This window comes from Gallinula chloropus (assembly GCF_964237585.1).
Source record: "Gallinula chloropus genome assembly, chromosome: 4".
Taxonomy (NCBI): Eukaryota; Metazoa; Chordata; class Aves; order Gruiformes; family Rallidae; genus Gallinula; species Gallinula chloropus.
Genome location: NC_140088.1, coordinates 90,947,271 through 90,967,735, shown reverse-complemented (window position 1 = coordinate 90,967,735; position 20,465 = coordinate 90,947,271). Strand labels below are relative to the sequence as shown.

The window sequence follows — 20,465 nt, the reverse complement described above, 5'->3', positions numbered from 1 at the left end:
TGTCACCAAACCAACTGTCTCCACGAGGTTGAAATTCAGGTAAGCTAAGATATAAAGTGAATATTTTTTGGGGGTGGAAGAGGTATGCCTTTAGGATTTTGAGGTCTCTTAGAACACTTACCACCAAGTTACCGAGGAAAATGTCATTCCTTTGGGTGCTATTTTGTACACCAAGCTTAAGGTTTGGTATACTAGAAACTACCAAGTGAGACTAAGAATGGAAAGCATCTCCCAAAGAAACCTCAGGGCAATACTCTTCGTGCTTTTCAGGAAGAAAATTAGGTTTGTAGTTTGTTAGTGAGCTTTTGTACCTTGTTTCTGCTTAACCTCAGGTTACAAAATGTAATTCATACCTCAGTGTTCAGACTAGAAATTTAATATTCCTTCCTTATGCGTGCAGGACTCTATAGGCAGGCAATTTAATATGTATGTTAATTTAAATAATTTTTCCTGCTGAAAGAGGAGACTTTGTCACTGATTGTCCTGTATTTGTGTATCAACCCATGGTTTCTATGAAGTGCCTGGCTGTTTTTATGTACAGGAAATAATCATCCTCAGTCAGGATCAAATTTCCTGTGATACTGTGTGTAACTCTTGTGGATAGACTTAAATTATCATGGTTTTGTGTTAGCTGTGTAACTGTCAGTGTCATATGTGGCTGAAAGGCACTGCAGCTTATTCCTAGACCTAAGGTGATGACCTATACCACTGCAAATATTTCAGAGAATCACTAGGTTGGAAAAGACCTTTGAGATAGTCCAACTATATATATATCTTTATCTTGCAATCCATTACACCCTGATGGATTTATGCCATATATGCATCTTTGCTGTATGCACACCAGAAAGCGTAATACAGTTAAGCTACTGGAATTCTTCTTTAAAACCACTGCAATCTAACTTTTTAAAATAAAAACTCAAGGCTTATACATAACCAGCTTCCCACCACCACCACCTCCTGTGCTGTTGTGTTTTTTTTGTTTCCTAAGCAAAGTGCTTCAGAAATATACTTAAACTGAGTGGATGCTGCCTCACATGATTATATGCTGTTCTATATTGAGGAATGTGTCTGTGTGCTACACATTGCTGCCTTGATTCTTCCATTGCAAGAGAAATTGTGGGATGACGCTTCTAAGGATGGATGAGGTACTCAGGGACGCGGTTCAGTAGGAAATATAGGTGGTTGGTTGGGCTAGCTGAGCTCAGAGGTCTTTTCCTACCTTCACGGTTCTGTGATTCTATATTCCTGGCAGCTGCCAAATGCTGAAGCAGAAGCTTGGGGGATTGGTTGGGTTTTTATCCTTTCTCTGTGTACTGAAAGCTAGTATCACGCACTCCCTCATGCTTTGTAGCTGTGAAGGGAAAGATAACATTTGATTTGGGTGATCTTTCCTTTTTTTTTATTCTTTTATGCCTCACCCCGCTGTTCCTAACCGGTGTTACAGGGATCCGCACACCTGTGCGGTTAGGGCTCAAATCCTGAGGGGAAATGTGCCTGGAAGCTTGCCTAGTTCCAGCCACAGCCGTGCCCGTAGCCGAAGGTTAACCGCGTCAGCCCTCTCCCTCAGGCACCGCGGCGCTCCGCCCAGCGTGGGGCTACCACGGCCCCTCTTCCCGCCCTCTGACCCTGCCTCACGGCCGAATCGGCAGCAGGCGGGCTCCGAGGGTGCGGGTGTAACGCCGCGTACCGCCCGCGCGAACACGCGCATCCACCTTTGCGGCGAGGCGGGGGCGGGCGGGAGAGCCGCTCTGCGCGCTCACCTTTGCGGCGAGGCGGGCTGGAGGGAGGGAGAGCCGCTCTGCGCGCTCACCTTTGCGGCGAGGCGGGCAGGAGGGGGGAGAGCCGCTCTGCGCCCCCCTCGCGCCGCCTCAGGCGGGGGCTCCGTCACCTCAGCGGGCGGCCCTCGCTCTTCTCCCCCAAACCCCCGCTAACCGCCTCGGGGGCGACCCCTCGTCGCCCCTCCAGGGCTGTACACACAGACTCCTCCTCACATCGGCCCCGCATCGGGACCGGGGGCGCCGGTAGCCACTTCGCCGCCGACCGCCCCTCCCCGGCCGGCTTCAGGGGAGGGGACAGGCCCGGCCCGCTCGGCCGCCTGCGCACGCGCGGGGGAGCGGCGCGCGACCTCGGAAGCGGCGGGAAGGGCGGGAGCATGACAGGTGGCGGGAAGCGGAGGCCGCGCGGGGCGGCGGGCCCGGCCGGCGAGCAGGTGGCCGTTAGCGGGCGCGCGCGGGACCAGGGCGGCTCGCGGGGGAGGCGGGATGGGGGACGGACGGGGCACGAACCTGCGGGCGGGCCCCGGCCCTGCGGGGCAGCGCTGAGGCGGGCCGCGGGAACAGGCAGCCGTGACCTGAGGCGCAGCGGGCCCGGGATGGGGTGGGGGTGAGTTGGGGGCGAGCTCCGAGGGCCGCGGTGGCGGGGCCGCAGGCCTGAACGGGCGCGGATGTTCTCCTCACAGCGGTGGGCCTCTCGTCTCCTCGTTCTGGCTTGCTCCAGAGCTCCCGGGCCCCGCGTTCCCCGTCGCGGGAGTCTCTCCTCTCCACCCGGTCTTCTCCGCGGGCAGCGTTTCAGGTGTGCCACTGCAGAGCAGCAGCCGCCGCCTCGTCCTGCCGGGAGCAAGTACTCGGGCTGTAGTCAGGCGCCTGATGGCGGCCCAGCGCGGGGCTGGCATGTCTGCCCCGGTGTGCTGGCCTACCGAGAGGAAAGAGGTGGATTTACCCCTTTAAAACTCAGGGCGATGCTGCCTGCTGGCCCTTGGAGCCTTGCGTGGGGATGAGGGAGCTGAGTTTACACCTTTAGCGGTGTGGGTGCTCAGATGCATCGTTTCACGAGCGTATCAGTTGATGTGAGGCAGCTTTTGAAAGTCTTAAGTTCCCTTTTTCAGCTGCTTTTGGGACAAGGTGGTGTGAACCGCACTGGCTCAGGTGTTGACTCACAGAGTAGTTTAGATTGTAGTGACTTGGAGGGCTTCTGTCATGTTTCTTAACCCAGGTGTGACAAAACGGTATCTGAGGGTTTGTAAAGCACACGAGTTCCTTGGATGCAAGCTGCTCTGTGACTGGAAACAGGCTTTATAAAGTAAAGGAGGACGTCACTTAAACTTTGGGATTGATTAATTCTCTGCTTAATTAACTAATAAAAGTGCTTCTCTTGGTGTGTTGACCCGTTACTATCAAACTAGCGCATGGCTAATTCACTCTTTTAGCCCTTGTCTCAGGGCACTTAAGGGCTTCTGCCCGAAATACATGTTTTGATTGGTGTATATGCTGGTTTCAGTAACAAGTGTGACTCGATGGTCGTCTTGCCTCGTTGTTGCTCTGTTAATATGGAAGCTTTGTGAAATTATGCAGTAGAACTGATGGGAAGTGACTCAATGAATGCTGGTGGGTTTGTTTTTCACCTGCAGTGTGAAAAAAACGGCGATGTCAAGAAGAGAAAGTCCAACCAGGCAGATATCCCCGATCATCTTCATCAGGAAGCAGAGACATGCTACCGGCTTAGGCTGCCTGAAGACTTCTACCAGTTTTGGAAGTTTTGTGAGGAATTAGATCCTGAGAAGCCAAGTGGTGTGTGTTTCATTTTACTTTGCCTCTTCTGACTTTTGCCCTCAAAACCAGCCTGAAGGCAGGCAAACTAGAGGTGGTCAAACACATTCTAATCCCAGTGAAGGGTATTTATATGAGTATAAACAAGAACACTAGAGGTAATCACAAAGGTTTTGTAATGCTTCAAGCTTTCTAAAATATAATTGTTTACATCATGTGATGCAAAGGAACCGAATATCTCAGTTGTCCTTTTTTGCAAGTACATTTAAAATATTTAGTATGGAACTAAAGCTTCTTCGTATCAATCCGGGTTCCATCTTCCCTAAATTTATTATATAACAGAATTTGCCATCCCTAGGTGCTCTAGAAATGTCAGCTGCTTCTTGGAATCATGGAAAAGTTTGGGTTGGAAGGGGCCTTGAAATGTTGTCTAGTCCAACCTCCCTGCAGTGAGCAGAGATAAGCTAGCTCAGGTTGCTCAGAGCCCTGTCCAGCCTGACCCTGACTGTTTCCAGGGATGGGGCATCCACCATCTCTCTGGGCAGCCTGTGCCAGCATTTCACCACCTTCACCGTAGAAAATGTCTGTTTTCAGTCTGAATCTACCCTCTTTCAGTTTAAAAACCATTACCCCTTGTCCTGTTGCTGCAGACACTATTAGAAAGTCTGTCCCCATTTTTTTTTACAAGCCCTATTCAGGGACTGGAAGGCTGCTATAAGGTCTCCCCAGAGCCTTCCCTTCTCCAGGCCGAACCAGCCCATCTCTCTCAGCCTGTCTTCATAGGAGAGAATCACTTTTGTGGCCCTCTGGGCTCTCTCCAACAGCTCCATGTCCTTATATTGGTGACCCTGGAGCTGGACACAGTACCAGCTTGGGTCTCACCAGAGCAGAGGGACAGAATCCCCACCTCAAGCTGTGGTCACACTGCTCTTGATGCAGCCAGGGTGCAGTTGACTTTGTGGGCTGCAGGTGTTACTTGCCAGCTTATGTCCAGCTTTTCATTCACCAGCACCCCCAAGTCCTTACCCTCGGGGCTGCTCTCAGTCCCTTCATCCCCCAACCTGTATTGATACCAGGGTTGCTCCAACCCAGGTGTGGGACCTTTCACTTGGCCTTACTGAACTTGATGAAGTTTTACATGGGCCTGCTTGAGCTTGTCTGTGTCCCTCTGGATGGCATCCTGTCCCTCAGGGGTGTGGACTGTGCTGCTCAGCTTGGCATTGTCTGTGAACTTGCTGAGGGTGCTCTTGATCCCAGTGTGAAGCTGTCAAACAGTACTGGTCCCAGTACAGAATCCTGTGGGATACCACTTGTCACCGACCTCCACTGGGATGTTGAGCCTTTGACCACCGCTTCTTAAGAGAAGGGTAATAACCCAGCTCTGGAATGAAAGCTGACTGAATGAAAAGATGTCTCTGCTTTCCTTGTCTGATAAACATCGTTTGACTCGTTAAATTTATGGAGGCTTTTGATACCAAAGGGATACAGGAACTTCTGGGCTTAGATATGCACTCATCAGAAAATAAACCAGTTCATGCTTTGCTTTTCAGATGCGCTTGTGTCAAGTGTTGGACTTACCCTGGTGGGACCATATGATATTCTTGCTGGAAAACACAAAAAAGCAAAATCAACAGATGTGAACTTCAATCTTCATTGGAGGTTCTTCTACGATCCCCCAGAATTCCAGACTATCCTTGTTGGGGATAGCAAGACACAGTATCACATGGGCTATTTCAGGTATTTTTGTTTAATATGTGCTCTTGAGAAAAAGCTATGCAATTATATTCCAGCCCCTGCTTTCCATCAGACAGGGCTTGAGTTCTGTGTGCTATCACCAAACAAGAATCTTCTGTACTAGGATATTGACACACAGGCTGGTACCTTTATTAAAAAAAGATCAAAGATGCTGGAGTTGAAGACTAGATTTAAATGTTTATCAAACTACCTCCCCTACCCCTCTGGAGCATCTTCACTTATTAATCTTTAACTTTTGTCATGCTGCTCAAAAGAAGTCATGCTCTATCAAGTAAAGGGGACCTGTGTTCTGCCTGCATGTATTGATACCGGCTCCTTTCAGAACCCTGCTGTAAAGCTGTAGAGCTCTAGATCTAAGGGGGAGTGTTAAGCTTCTGAAGGAGATGGCAGCGTGGCAGGAAGGCAAATGAATTTTGCTTTGAAATGAGAGATGCAGCTTGACTGTTTGTGTTTTTTTTCATAAACAGGGATGTGCCAGATGAGCTTCCAGTGTGGGTTGGTGCGAACGAAGCCAAGAAAGGCTGTGTGATTGCACAAGTGGGTGATAACATCTTTGCTGCGGTCAAGTAAGGTTCATGTTTACTTTCCTTCTCCCCTTATAAATAAACTGTTACTTTGGGGATGCAATGTGGACTAATGCAGCTAACTTACTCTGCATCACTAAGGTACTCTCAAAGCCTCAACAGGCTTCTTGACAGGGTTTTCTTCTTGCAAGTAAGATGGGTGAATGTTAATTATGTCATTCTTTAAATATATTGGAAGGGATAAGCTCTATATATAGAAAGCAAGCCCACTGGGTGTGTGTAAAATACTTGTAAGTGAGGAATAAGTAAAGAAAGGGCATCTCAAACAACAGTGGTTAAGGAAATCCAAGTATCTCGTGAAATGAGAAGCCTCTGATATTAGGGAAATAGTTCTTCACACTGAGGGTGGTGGGTCACTGGCACAGGGTGCCCAGAGAGGTGGTGGAGGCCCCATCCCTGGAGACATCCAAGGTCAGGCTTGCTGGGGCTCTGAGCAGCCTGCTCTAGTGAAGATGTCCCTGCTCACTGCAGGGGTGGGACTAGGTGGCCTCTAAAGGTCCCTTCCCACCTAATGCCACCTGTGAAAATACAGTGTTTTTGTATATAAAAACTACCTACAAGAAGTAGCACTCCTGACCCAAGGCAGGAGAACACTTCTATGGATCTGTCAGTCAACATGATTCCTGAGCTTTATTTACACAGTCCTGCATCACAAATGTAAACAACAGATTCCACCACTTGTCAGTTGAAAAGGAAAAGCTCTCTGAGGACAGCCACGTGTCAGTAAGCGAAAGCACACCGAGGCACAGCTCCTGCAAAAGAACCCTTGTGTAGTGCAGAGCTAGATGAGGACATTTGTTTTGGAAGCACCGTGATGAAACTCATGAATATGTATTACTGTGCGTGACTGGGATGACAAATAGGACATATGGCACTGAAGCTGCTAAACCAAGTTCTAAAGATAGAAAGATGAACAGCTCCCCAGGCCCAGAGAATCTTCAGCACCTGCAGATTGCATAAACTATATTGTCATGCAAATACAGACAAGAGATGCCAGAGTACTGTCTGTACCAAACTTCCCTTTTTCCCTCCTCCTTCAGAGGCTTCCCAAGTCTAAATGTAGAAATAAACCCATGACTGCTAACCTTCATTACAAGATTTGGAGGGTCAGCTATTGGAAGGCTCTTTGTTTGTCTTATGCTAAGCTCTTTTTAAGACCTGTTTGTTCTGTTTGCAGATTGTATTTGTCAAAAAGAATTAAGGAAGTGACTGATAAAAAGAAAAATGCTATTCTGAAAGACATCGATGCAAAACTAACAAGAACAGCGAAAGAACTGGGCTATTCTCTGGAACAGAAAACCATGAAGATGAAACAGAGAGATAAGAAAGTATGACTTTCCTGATCCACTGGAGAGAACTAAGTTCTGTTAATTTTATTTTTTTTTCATTTACTTGCTGTACTTTTAAAAAATCTTACCTTTTTTCCCTCCTGGTCGGTGAGGAAGTTTCACTTAAGAATGTCCAGAGCTAATCAGCCCCCTCTCTAAAAATGTAGGAGAGGGAACATATTAATACAAGTGTATTCTGAATAGGAGGGTGAAGTCAAATCACTTAGTTCTTGTAAATCATAGCTTGTCATTCAGTTAAAGGGGAAAACCCAACCAAACGAAACCCAAGCTAAGTTGTGTACAGTGCTACGCAAGGGGATTCATGGATTTCAGAACCTGACTGAAGTGGAGTTTCAAATTACTTTTAGTACTGAAGTTTATTTTAAACTATATTCTCAATAAGTTGCTGTCCTGGAGCCTGGATACTCTGGTTTGGCCACCAGCAGGCAGGTGCTGATGTTCAGTGGGGTGAGTGGTTTTATGTTGCCGTATTGGCTTACAGTCTTCTGTTCCGTTTAGGTGGTGACCAAAGCATTTCATGGAGCAGGCCTGGTTGTTCCTGTAGACAAAAACGATGTTGGATACAGAGAACTTCCTGAAACAAATGGTAAATACCTCATTTACTGTATGCTCGAAGTAAACAGCCTTCAGTCACACTGCGGCTCTGCACAAACCACGCTGCATCCGTACGTCCTACTTCAACATGAGAAATGGGAGTAAGAGGCAAAAGTCTTTAACAGTTGCACTTGAGCTCAAAATATTTAAATAAACTGGATGAGAGTCAGTGAAATGTCCTAAATCTGAAATAATCCTGAAGCAGTAGTACAGGCAACCTTCTCTTTTGTATTGGCACAGCTGTGTGAGAAGTAGATCCAAAAAACCCTGTTCTCTATTCAGGGATTTGTGGGTTTGTTTCTTATTCCCCCTCTTCTCCCAGTCCTGTTCTAACCAGGATTAGTTCCTTGCTGCAGATTGACCACACACATGCTTGTCGTCTTATGGGGCACTTCAGTCTTCATACAAGCTTTTGCCACACACTGCTCCCATGTGATACTGAGCCTCTTTGTGACCATCAGAACACTTCTGCTTTTGCAGCTAACCTCAAAAAGATCTGCAAGGCCATTGTTGATGCCCCCACTGATGACGAGCGACTGAAGGCCTTTGCACCCATCCAGGAAATGCTGACCTTTGTTCAGTTCGCTAACGATGAATGTGACTACGGAATGGGATACGAGCTGGGTATGGACCTGTTTTGCTATGGATCACACGTGAGTACTGCAACAGTCATTTCACATACACGTGAGACAAAGACTGGGAGCTTTTCTGTCTCATAGCTCTTTATCCTGTACCCTACTGCACAGTTACCCCTGTCTTCCCATGCTAAACGTAGGCTGGAAAAGTTGTGTGAAACACTAGTGAAAATATTTGGCTATTGAAACACAGGAGAATTCACTGCTCCTGGACTTAAATGACTCTTGTTTCTAACAAGACCAGAGCAGGAAACTTAAGTTCCCCATACCATCTGAGAATGGCTTTTACCCCGATACCTTGCTTGTTCAGGACCCTGTGTTGCTTCTGCTGCTTACTCCCTCCCTACAGCTGGAAGGGCAGCAGAGGAGAGAGTTACTGCCAGTTGGCTGAGTAGGTGGAGGCAACCCCCTGACTTCTGTGCTTCTTGGCACATGAGATTAATCACTGACAAACACCTGCCATGGGTAATTACATCTTTACAGCACGGTGACACAGCCTGATACCTGCCTTGCGCAGCAGTTTGAAACAGCTATTGATTTTGCAGCTGCTTTCTGGAAACAGACACCTTGTTGCCTTTTCTAGCTTAGTAAACAGAAAGGGCAAGCCCTGGCTTTGCCTGTTAGTAACAGTGCTGTTGGGTCCCTGAGTCTTTGCCTGGCTGTAGACAGTTAAAGCTGCTTTCTCCTCTGCCTTGGAGAAAGGCTTTGCATACAGTGCATGGGCGCTTCAGCCCAAGACACAGAAACCCCTGAAACTTCTTCCCATTCATGGGAGCGGGATGGTGGGCTTATGTGTGCCTAATGCAAGACATGCTTCAAATGTATAGACATAGGAGCATTTAACTGGCTCCTCTAAGCACTGTCGTCATCCCCTTGAGCTGTGTAGCAATGCCAGGGTCTGGGCCAGTGGCTGTGTCCCTTAGGCAAAGTTGCCAGCTCTTGCTCTGCTCAAACAGGGTTCCTCCCTCTCTGCACAGTGGTTGGGTAACCCAGCCTCACCTTGCTGCATGTGTTGTGACACCACTACCTGCTCAGTCCTGGGGGCGGAGGAGAGGGCGGGGGGGCGTTGGAGAAAAGGGGAGCCTTAGAGGTCAGGCCGTACAGCTGACCCCTGCGCCGCTCTTGTTCTCCCTCTCGCCTGCAGTACTTCCACAAGACGGTGGGCCAGCTGCTGCCCCTGGCTTACACCCTGCTCAAGAGGAGCCTCTTCGCCGAGATCATCGAGGCGCACTTGGCCAGCCGCCGGGAGGAGCAGCTGGACCAGCTGGCGCCCTGAGCCGGGACGCGGCGGGATGCGGGGCCGTGCGCTGCGGGGTCGGGCTGCTTCTTGTGCGGGGTGGCTGCCGGCGTGACGGGTCGCGTTCGCGCTCCGCGGTCAGTAAAGCTTTTCTAAGGACGGCAGCGCTTCCCGTGCTGGCTGCTCGGGCAGGGTGTGTGGGCAGGGGGGCGAGGGGCGGGTGGAAGAGGGGACACCCAGGGGGTGGAGCCCTCCCGCTGGGGCCGCCCGCGGGCAGCGCTGGTTGGCCCCATGGCTCGGGGCCCTGTGCCGTTTGCCAGAACGAAGTGCACGGTGGGGCGGGCTCCCCTTCACGGTCCCCAGGGAAGATGTAGGAGGGGCTCAATTCTAAATCTATGAGGAGCGGCTGAGAGAGAGCTGGGGCTTTTTTATCCTTAAGAAAAGGCGGCTGAGGGGAGACCTCATCACTCTGCAACTACCTGCAAGGCGGCTGCAGAGATGTCGGGGTCGGTCTCTTCTCTTGGGTGACAAAAGGAGAGGGAATGGCTGCAAATTGCCCCAGGGGAGATTTAGGTCGGATATCGGGAAGAATTTCTGCCCTGAAAGGGCTGTCAGGCGCTGGCACAGGCTGCCCAGGGAGGTGGTGCAGTCACCATCCCTGGAGGGGTTCCAAAGCCGTGTAGATAAAGTCCTTAAGGACATGATCAAGAGGTGGGCTGGGCAGGGTCAGCCTGTGGTTGGACTCGATGACCTAAAGGGTCTCTTCCAGCCCAGGGGATTTCAATCGCAGACTCACTCGGTGTTCACGATGCCAAGCAGCTGGTTGCTCACACTGAGCCCCTTGGTTTGGTGGTGGCTTTGCAGTTATTTACTACACATTTCCTCAATTCTGTCCCTCTGTGGAGGTAATAAAACCTGCAGGTACAGCTGGATTCCCCTCTGCACTGTAACAGAGCGCTAAAGCTGGGCTCAACTGGGGGGGATCTGGCTGAGAGGAAACAAACAGGACTAAAAACAGCCGATAGGATGAGGTAAGTCAGAAATCCCACTGCTACCTTTACTAGCTGGGTGAAGTCACCCTCTTTTCACTAATCCAGGCTTTGAGTCTAGTTTTAAAAGTCACTTTGCACAAGATGCAAACTAATTGTTTCCCAGATCATCAGTCTCCTCCTCCATTTGGTTTGGTTTATTCTCAGACAACTGAACTAAATCCAGAAACAGATGGCAAAGTAACCTTTGCTGCTCCCCAGCCCTGCCCCGGGAGCAACACGAAGCCCATTGCAGCAGCTCCTGTCGCTACTGATGACAGTGGCACCCTGGGCTTAGTGAGGGTGTCCCTGCCCATGGCAGAGGGTGGGAACTGGGTGATCTCTGAGGTCCCTTCCAACCCAAACCTTTCTATGGTTCTACAAACACCTTTTCAACAGAGATCTAGCTTTCTTCAAAGTCAGAGGTACCAAAAATGTACCATGTAGAAATTCAATAATCCTGGCTTTTAGAGAATAAATTCATAACCCACTTAACTCTTTTAAATCAGGGAGCCAACTATTCTAGCATTAAAACAATGGTTAAAATGCCCATTTTGGGAAAAAAAAGCCTGATGCTGATCTGTCTGGTGGGAGTGACTGGGCTACTGCTGTGTAGCCGAGCACTAGGCACCACCAAGCCCCCATCTCTTCTCCATATCAATTCTCCTCGGTACTTGCTTCCTAGTTTTGTCTGTCAGATTCCTGCTGTTGATTCTCTCTCAGGGGAAACAAACATCAACACAAAAGTTTCATGAGGAAAGAGGACAGGACAAGGACTGGTCATACAGAAGTTTTTAATGTTTGATTAGATCATCACAGTAGTCAGAATCGGTACTGTAATGACACGCAGCTCTACCACACTATTATAAATAAAAACATTAAGATCAATATTAAATACAGCTCTAGGCAACATCACAGATTAACAAAGAATGCATTCTTCATGAACCAGTAACTGAAGGGTGGGGGAAAAAAAAAGATAAAGAACCTAAAACCCCCAAAACCACTGACACTCCCCCCTCCCATCCACCACTCCTTCCTCCTGTTCAGATCAGGAACTCGAGTAAGGCGCTGCGAGTTTCACCTCAGAGAATTTCTGTTGCATGGCTCAGGCACACAAACTGCATTGTCAGAACATCGAACGTTTGCTGGGAGATGTTGGAAATGTCAACTGGGAAAGCTCAGCAGGTGAGAAGGAAGAAGGGAGATGCAGGACTTGGCTTGGGATCTGTGCTGAAGTTACAGCACGTGGCAGGGTGGGAACCGTGTTTTAATCCCACCAGTGTGGTCAGGAGAACGGGAGGTCTCAAAGGGATTCAGGGCACTGTTCAGATAGGTAGTGAGCCTGTCTGCTTCCACTGTAAAATCCAGTGCTTGGACACTGGTGTCCCAGACAGCTTCCAGAGCTGCCTTCCATCACTGGGCCTAATCCTGCTCTTTGGGAAGTGTCTTCTGGGAAGTGTCTGCAGGCTCACACAGCGTTCCAGACAGCTGCTGACTCCACTCCATGTGGAAGGACTCCTCTGCCTGCACCGCTCCCCTTAGAGCACAGCCCTGAGCCCCACTTCCACTCCAAACCTGGTGTTAATTACAGGGGCTCATCACCTGGGGCACACTTCTGCCTCATGCTTGTTCCAGTTGCTGCAGGAGGGGAGATGAGGAGCTTCCTGTTCCCAAGTCAGCAGCGCTGGAGCTTGCCAGAAGCAGGAGAACCTCGGTTCAGCACATTACCACATGTCAGATGAAGCCATATCATGTAACTGCGAATGGAGAGGTTTGAGGTAAGGGTGCTGAATGCCTTGGAGAGACCTGGGATTCCCAATTTGGATGTTCACTGCTCATTTTTGCAGTCTCATGGGCATAACTGTTAGGAGGGAATTTCCTCTACCGCCGTGTTGTGAAGTGGTCAGTCAGGTTGGGGGATTTGGTTCTTCCCTGCTCGAGGCAGAGCTCATGTTGCCTTTTTCCTCTGCACATGTTTGTGGTGGTGGATTAAAACGAGCATGAAACCAACTCAGCTAGTGACTAGGAAGGGGAAACAAAGAAGTTGAGGATCCCTCTGCTCACCTGCCAGCATGGGTGTTGCTGCTGAATTTCACAGTCCTGTCAAAGTTTCAAGTACTGGATTTGATTCAGCCCTGCTGCTCATCTGTGGCTACAGTTTACAACTCTATACACCCGGGGTGGGGGGGGGGAATAAGTCAAAAGCAACCTACTCATTAGAGTCGCTTTCTTCCTATTATTTTTTTAGAACCCTGCAGATTTTTAAAAATAAAATAGTAATATTTCTGTTCCAGTTTTCTGCTAGGAAAGGAAAAAGGAAATCTCAAGGTAAGAGCAATGAAAGTTACATCTGAAAAATGGTCTATGCACGTTGGATCATAAAGAAACCATGTTGTTGAAACCCTTCATCTAGCTGTAAACATTTGCTAATCCTCCGCTACTTCCAGAGGATTATGAATTATTCTATAAAATCACATTAAAAAGGTAATTAGTTATGTGAGATATTAACCGATTCATATTTAATAGATTCTTTTTAATCCATACAAATATAAATAAAGAATGGTAAAACTTCAAGAAAAATAATATACATTTAGTGCAAGTTATGAGTTACGTTTCTTCCTACCGTGTCAGCAGTGGAACGAAGGGCTTGTGTGGAGAGGAGAAAAGAAAAATGACCGTTCCCAAATCTCATGGGGGTGGGGAGAGGGGAAGAGATCTCCAGTGTTGTAGCATGCAATTTTTACCAGATACACGTATACAGAATTGTTCCAGCTCGTAACTAACAGAACAGCAGTATTGTTTTCCCTGTACTGCACGACATCGGAATACATCATAGTGTTTCCAAGGATACAAAAATTGCATAAGACCAGGTCGCGTTATTGAGAATTTCTGCAGCAAAACCAGTTGGTTTCCTTTGAAAACACCAGTTTTGTCTGGCTTTTGTCTCCTGTCACACGACAGCACACGGGTTGAAAGGAGTCTCTCGCGTGGTTCCTGCAAGGGGACCTCTCACCTGGCCCATCGGGTCTGAACTGCCCCAAGCGCTTCACGACGGACAAACTGACGGCGTTTAATGGCACGAGAAGAATCCTCCCTTCTTTGTGACTGAAGCCCAGTAACTCCCAGTACATCTCAATATGAGAAAACCGCTTCGAAAGGGTGCACCGATCTTTCAAGAGGCTCTGTTACGGCTCAGGAGAGAGAGAAATAAAGCTCTTCTGGAATGTAGAAAGGTGACGTGTGAGAATTGATCGCTCCGTGAGTTAACACAACAGTTCTCAATGGGAGAAAGGGCAAGACCTGTCGGTCTCCACTAGGATGGCTGCGCTTCAGAAGGATCCCTCCGGCAGCAGGGACTAGGAACACATCTCTTCAATGCTGAAGTACCGGGCTGGGGCTGGAGAACCACGCCACCTCGCAGGGCTCACCCCCTGCACTATCATGGCAGACCTGACGCCTCGGGACGCATCCAGTGCAGGACAGCAGCTCTCCCTTCCCACGCTCCCATCACCACGTACTTCCCCCAGAGCAGCTCCCGATCTCCAGCAGCGCTGTTCTGCAAACCCCCCAGCTCTCGTCTCTGATTTTATTAGAAGTATTCCCCAGCCTAAAGTGTTGTGCTATTCAACAAATGAACCTCCTCTTCCGCTTCCTCTCTCTCCTCAGCTATGGGTTTCAGTTGAACATGATTGAGGCGGGGTCTTGGTTTGCCGTCTGGGCCATATGACGGAGGATATCTTTTTTTGTTATAATGCCAAGGAGGCGCCTGGAAAGGATAAACGAAGAGGGATATTAATCCAAGCAGGGAAACAACCCAGCACAACACAGCTGTAGCCAAGTCCTTTTTGTTGACAGGGACAGAGCAAAAGCCAATGGCCCGATTTTCTTATTTAAACAAAAAACATGGTGTTTGTCAAAATAGCGAGGAACCACGGGTTTGTTAAGAGACAGCAATGCTGAGACACCACCTCAGCTGGTCTCTGAGAGCTGTAGTCTGTTTTAATGAAATACAAATGATCCAAGTAGAGCCCATGACAATTTTTATTTAACTTTTGTTTCTACATAACCGAAATTTTGATTAGTGTGCCAACAAAAAAGTAACAGAGAGGGACAACGAAAAGAGAGAGGTATGAAAAAGGAGTGATATTGATCCCATTTCGTAAGGGAGGCCTGTTCCAACCTCGCCATCAGAAGTCACGTACTGCCTGATGGCCCCAAATCCTAATTAGCAAATCACAATCCCCCCCCTTCCCTCTGTTTTTAAATCATAAGGATCCTTCCAGCCCAAGGCACCAGCTCAGGCTGAGTGAGCGTATCTGTAGGAGCACGCTGTCTGAGCCATGAAACTTTTGTAGAGCAAGCAAGGGTTAAGCAGCTTTGGAAGCTCCCAGCTTTGGGAAAGTCAAGTGTGACTAATAAAAGGAAGCTTTCCTTTCCCAATTTAGATACTGTGCTCTTATCACAGCAGCTTCATGGCTTTTAAGATCAGAACTCTGCAAAACACCAAAAAAAGGGTGAGACTGTCCAAAAGGATAATATCACAGGAGAAGCAAAGAGCAGGATGAGTGAGGTGCTGCCCTTGTTATGCTGGTTAGTACATTTTGGTTTGTCTTAGTAAAGGACGCATGAAATACTTGTGAAGTATTAGCATAAAATGAGAACATAATTAGCATGTTTTGCACATAAGCAGCTCGACTTGGTGGGTCTGTTTAGCAGAGATGCAACGAGCAACCCGTGTCCAAATTAAGACAAAGTCTACCCTCTACCTAAGGTTAGTTCACAAGGTGGTGGTTAAAGCAGTGCCTGGGTTCTGAACTCCAAAGGCACCGTGGCGGCGTGCCCTCAGCACTGGGTAAGGGTGTACAGTCACTACCACAGGGAGCAGCAGCAGCACAGGGCTTCACAGAAAATCATGGGATTTGCTAAAAACGAGAGTACTTTAAAAAAATCAACTTGATAAAGGGGATTATAGGGACCATCTAGTGCTGTGAGACAGGGAAAGCGTGCTGGGCTTTGCCTCCCCAAAGTCCTGATGCTCACTTTGCTGTTAACAGCTGCGTAAAGCTGTTGGGATCAGGCAAATTTTGTCTCCCCAAATCTTACTTTGCACAAGGCAGGGAACACATTGTCCCAGCAGCACGCTTCCCACCAGGGGAAGTCAGCAGGCCAGGAACAGAAGGGCCATCGTTTCCTTTCCTTTAATGTTGTGACTAACAGCATGTCTGTATTAACTGCTGCATTTCTCTCTACAGGAGGATTTGGCACATACTGTTTTACAGTTTAATAGGAAGTTTTAGCATAAGATGATTTAATTGTTCAGCTGATGGCATAAGAGCCCTGATCAGTTCACAAGTTTCATGCTTCCTGACTTCTAACGTGTCTAATTATGAGATCTGATATATCTAATCACCAAGGGTTCGACGTGCTGCTTTAGTTGCTCGAGATGCTCTAATATGTTCTTCTTTGTGATGATCCCCAAGACAATCCTGAAACAGATCATGTTATGCTAATAACTGTGTGTGAAATCAAACGGGAAAAAACTTCTAATCATAACCAAAAAGGATTAGAGAAGAGCACAACTAAAAAGGAACAACAACAAAAAGAAGAGAATGGGTGCAGGGAAGCTAATGAGATAATTAAATGAAAAATGAGTCCACGGTCAGTACCCTTTCCCAGACATTGGCTTTTTTACCCCTTTCTTTCCCCAAACGCAGACCACAACCAGATCTTCAGCCACCCCTGAGCAGTACATGTCTCCTATCACAAGGACAGGCCAGGGAAGCAAACTTCATCCCTCCTCCCCAAATTCAGGTCTCTGGATTTTAAAGGCACCCAAGCTAAAATGTACTTCAGCTCCTTTCTTTAGCAGTTAGTTCTCCTCACACATACAGAGAGTTATTCACATTTATCACACCACAGCAGAGGAACGAAGTAGTAAAGTCAGAGCTCTGGAGCTGCACCAAGGAGCAGGGTTATTTGGTGTCCTAAAAAAGATCAATCCAGGCAAATTTCTCATTCATGAGAGTGTAAATCAATCAACAGCAACTCCCTGGAATGGAAATTCTGCTACAACTCAGGGAGTCCTCCATCTCTCTCTGCCATCAGCACCAAGCTCTGCACGGTTCCTATTCCAGCCTACACTGGAACCAGTAAGTGGGGTGCCTATAGCATGTGCCCAAATGCAGGTTAGTCCTGGCTGGGCACGTGGCCACACGCCTCAGCCAACTGCCACTGTCACTCCTGTTTATCTTCTGCAATGGAACATCCTGGGTTTGTAACCCAAAGGAGAACAACAAGTATCAGCATCTGAAAAGAGGGAACTGCCCAAGCCACCCCTGCTCACTGCTACATGATCATCAGACAGTTAGAACTGTATTAGCACCACCTGACACAGCTTTGCATGGTGGAGCTCACTTGACATCAAAGTCTGAGCACTCAGCTACAACAGACACTAAGAAAAATAGATCAGGGTAGTAAATATTCTTCGTGAGGTTTTATAAACTGAAACGCCTCTCCCCAAATCAAGAATAACTGCACTGACTTCCAAGTGTCAGGTGATGTCTCCTTTTTTCAAGTCATTTGTGCTTCTGAAAACATCTACTGGCCTTTCAGCGCAGGGAGGCATTGAAGTGGGGGGAAGTACAAGAACATTTCAAATCAATGTGGTTTCAAATACACCTGAAAATATAAACTTGGGAACCAAGAGGCTGTTTGGAAGCTTGTTGCTTCTCCCAGCCATCCCTTTGCCTGCAACAAACCACTGAAAGTCGCACCCTGTTTCAGGCTTCTTGGGATCAGCGTTCACGGGCCAAACCCCCAATAAGGTGGATTCACAGACAGAGTCTCACTCCTCAGTGCCTGATGAGACATGCTAGAGAGAAAGCGAGAGCCATGGCAGGCGCTGTGAGGTGGCGGGTCAAGCGTTGAAGGCAGGAGATACAGGAAAGCAGGATGTTAAAGGAACAGCTGCACAGAGAGGGATCATGGGCAAGAGGAGTAGTTTAAGAGGAGTAGTTCAGGTAAGAGGCAATTACAACCAACATTCATCTTTCCATGCCCGGGGGGAGCTATTTAGTGGGCAATCATGGGGCAGTTACCTCCAGTCTCATTTACAAACATGCTGAACCTTAAAATTCCTTTCTTGAAATAACCCAAAGGGTAGAAACAAAACCCATGGCTTGAAGTTCCAGCACTAGTCACCGTTACTCAGCTGTTACTACCCCAGGAACTGGAGCTTAGTGGCCACGACCATCATGGAACCACCTAAGAGGCGATGCTGACTGGCTTTGTATGACCCCAGGTACCTTGTAGGTGTCCAGCAGGCGGTAAGATTGCCTGCTGCCAGAACACAGGGAAGGAGGAGGAGGAAACCCAGGCCTCACACACACACACACAAACACACACACACACACACGACTAAACTTCTGTGAGATGAGTCTTAAGGAAGAGGTAAGGTCCTCAGCCACAGTGCCAGGCTGAGGGGGTCCAAACACCACGATCCTGGAACGTATCCCAGTTCTGACACTCTGATCCTAGGATGGGAATTTGATCCCAGAAGTGAGAACCAGGGTACCTAACCAAACCACGGGCGCTGCCGCAGCTTTACTCACCCATTGTGTGTTACAAGGCACTGCCTCAGACCCAGCTTCCGGAAAATATCCACCACTATCTCCATGGGCGTGTGGTCTGTCACGGTGAAAGGGCTCATGTCAAGGATGCTTCTGAGCTTCAACGGCCGAGGGCTTTCTGCCGGCAGCGACGGGGTATGCTGGGCAAAACAGACCCTGGAACTGCCAACAATCCCTTCCTGCTTCTTTCTAGCACTTTCTTTAGGGAAAAAAAGAGGAGGGGAGGGGGAACAGCAAAGGAGAAAGGAGTTAGATTCTTGGGGTATGACAATTTCGTGCAAACAGATCAATTAACATCACCAGACTCTGACATCATTCTTCAGATGCATTTCCACAGCCACCACTTTATCCCTTCCAGGTGCAAAAACCACAGCCATGTGCCACAGACCTTTAAGCTGTTCTCTGGTTCCTGCCTGTGTCACCCCAACACCAAACTTTCTGGTGGCTAAAAGAGGTGGAAAGCCTCAAAAGCTGACGTACAGGAAGCACACAGGTGGCTGCTGCAAAAGCTGCCGAGGGGGAAGCCGAACTGCCTCCCCTTCATCAGCATCCTCCCTGTACCCTGAACTCTCTCACAAAGACTCTCTCTCAAGGCAGCCAAAGTCCAAGACTAAGCAATGTGAGCAGCTGAAAGGCGTCTTACCTGTGACAGCCTACTAAGAGAATGTTCTGCTGCTCCCTGTTTACTCCTAAGGGAGCACAAACTTACACCAGTACGGTGCCTGTCAGAACGTCCAAGGTTTGGATGCTCCTGAAGCACCTTACAGAGTGTAATACCCTATATAATAATAGATGGGCCTGAGCTTTACTGCAGTAAACAGTGTTGTGTTCACAAAACCTTTCTTTTTAAGCTACTGGAGGTTTCTGCCCCCCCCTCAAGTGGCTCTGTTAAGATTCTACACTAAGAAAAAAGAGGTTTGAGATGCAACTCCCATCCTTGATTTCACGCACCAAATGTTACCGTTCTGTAACTTTTTCTCACATGATGATTTTTCCCCTCTGGTTAGGACAGTATCCTCAAAATCCACAGTTTTTCTTGCCAGTGCATGAGGAGCTGTCCCAAATATCACACAAATTCTAATACCCACATGGAGGAAAAGAGCCCAAACAGGCTGGCAGGCCCAGGGCTGCATTTCCCCTTGCACAAACAAACTGAAAACCAGAAACCTAGAATAACTGTATTTGACTTCTCTCTGAAAAGAAGAATTTTTACATTGTGATTCTCACAGAATCCTGCTGTGCCAAAATGAGAACTGGTCCATTCTGGAAAAGAATGGTGATGGTGCAGCACTCAGGGCAAAGAGGTGCTAGAAAATGCCTCAAAACCAAACAAAAATGCCCAGCTAAACAAGGTTTGGCCAGTTCTTGTGTTTATGACAGGCGGATTAACACTGAATCCATTCCAGAGCCTGCTACTGAAGGCAATCACATACTTCAGTGAAGGAGCAGTGCGAGGTACCTGAGCCTGATGTAGTCTGGAAGCACACAGAGTAGTAAAGCTGTAAAATGAGGTCATAAAGCTCTCTGTTGGTGTACAGAGCCGTGCAACACCGGCAGGTCATTACCTATTGCGATAGTTAAATCTCTTCTGAGAGCAAAGCCCACCAGTCTCTGCGATTCTTTGGACATGATGACAGGGAAGCCGTTGTAGCTGGTTTCATTGATCAAGTTCTCTATGTCCTCCACTGTCATGTTGTCCTGTGTCAGGACGGCCAAGGGCGGGTCGCTCCTCCGAGGCCTCATGACGTCGGCCGCCAGCGTGGTGTGCGTGAACTCCTCCTTCGCGTCCAGGAAGGGGTACCCGTTCAGCCGGATGTGCGCCTCGTAGATGCCTTCCCTGCCAAAGGCATCTCCTACCCACTTACTGGTCATGACTGCAGCCATTAGGGGCACAATATATTCCAGCCCTCCCGTTAGCTCAAAGACAATAACTACCAGGGACACAGTCATCCTTGTCACACCACCTGCAAGAGAAAGGGTAGCCGGTAACAACCCAGGGGTAGCCAGTGACATCCCGGTATCAGACCATTATCAATCCAGAGCTTCCCAGTGACAACTACCCATGTAACTGCCATTAAGGGTCACACACATCGCTCAAACAAAGCTTTGA

At 48.3% G+C, this 20,465-nt stretch overlaps 2 protein-coding genes and 1 long non-coding RNA gene across 6 annotated transcripts in view; 2 read left to right on the top strand and 1 right to left on the bottom strand.

The window, feature by feature from the left end:
* Positions 1–2,149: 2,149 nt before the first annotated feature.
* On the top strand, positions 2,150–9,863 carry HPF1 (histone PARylation factor 1). Its single transcript, XM_084262862.1, has 8 exons — positions 2,150–2,209; positions 3,407–3,566; positions 5,096–5,282; positions 5,768–5,866; positions 7,062–7,212; positions 7,732–7,819; positions 8,308–8,480; positions 9,607–9,863. The coding sequence occupies exons 1-8, from the start codon at positions 2,153–2,155 to the stop codon at positions 9,736–9,738; spliced, it is 1,047 nt and encodes a 348-aa protein (XP_084118988.1). The 5' UTR covers positions 2,150–2,152; the 3' UTR covers positions 9,739–9,863.
* Positions 9,864–12,436: 2,573 nt separating this feature from the next.
* LOC311191395 lies at positions 12,437–13,736 on the top strand. Its single transcript, XR_014617275.1, has 3 exons — positions 12,437–12,505; positions 13,022–13,055; positions 13,689–13,736. It is a non-coding gene; the product is annotated as an uncharacterized lncRNA (long non-coding RNA).
* A 580-nt stretch (positions 13,737–14,316) lies between these two features.
* The window catches only part of CLCN3 (chloride voltage-gated channel 3), a gene marked incomplete at its 5' end in the record, with an annotated part of 44,643 nt that continues 38,494 nt past the window's right edge, over positions 14,317–20,465 (bottom strand). For 3 of the 4 annotated variants that reach the window (XM_084263567.1, XM_084263569.1, XM_084263568.1), the window contains 3 exons: positions 14,317–14,493; positions 18,338–18,554; positions 19,921–20,319. In XM_084263567.1, the coding sequence (XP_084119693.1) occupies positions 14,403–14,493; positions 18,338–18,554; positions 19,921–20,319 (707 nt within the window). In that variant the 3' untranslated portion in view covers positions 14,317–14,402. Of the gene's footprint in view, positions 14,494–16,137; positions 16,214–18,337; positions 18,555–19,920; positions 20,320–20,465 lie in introns of all 4 variants that reach the window. The other variant, XM_084263566.1, reaches the window with a different exon arrangement.

What these genes read in the sequence shown, in the direction of transcription:
- HPF1 (XM_084262862.1), top strand. Translation starts at nt 2,153, where the DNA reads ATGACAGGTGGCGGGAAGCGGAGGCCGCGCGGGGCGGCGGGCCCGGCC. An exon ending in AGATCCTGAGAAGCCAAGTG is followed by an intron (nt 3,567 to 5,095) that starts GTGTGTGTTTCA and finishes TTTGCTTTTCAG; the next exon opens with ATGCGCTTGTGTCAAGTGTT. An exon ending in TGTTTTGCTATGGATCACAC is followed by an intron (nt 8,481 to 9,606) that starts GTGAGTACTGCA and finishes TCTCGCCTGCAG; the next exon opens with TACTTCCACAAGACGGTGGG.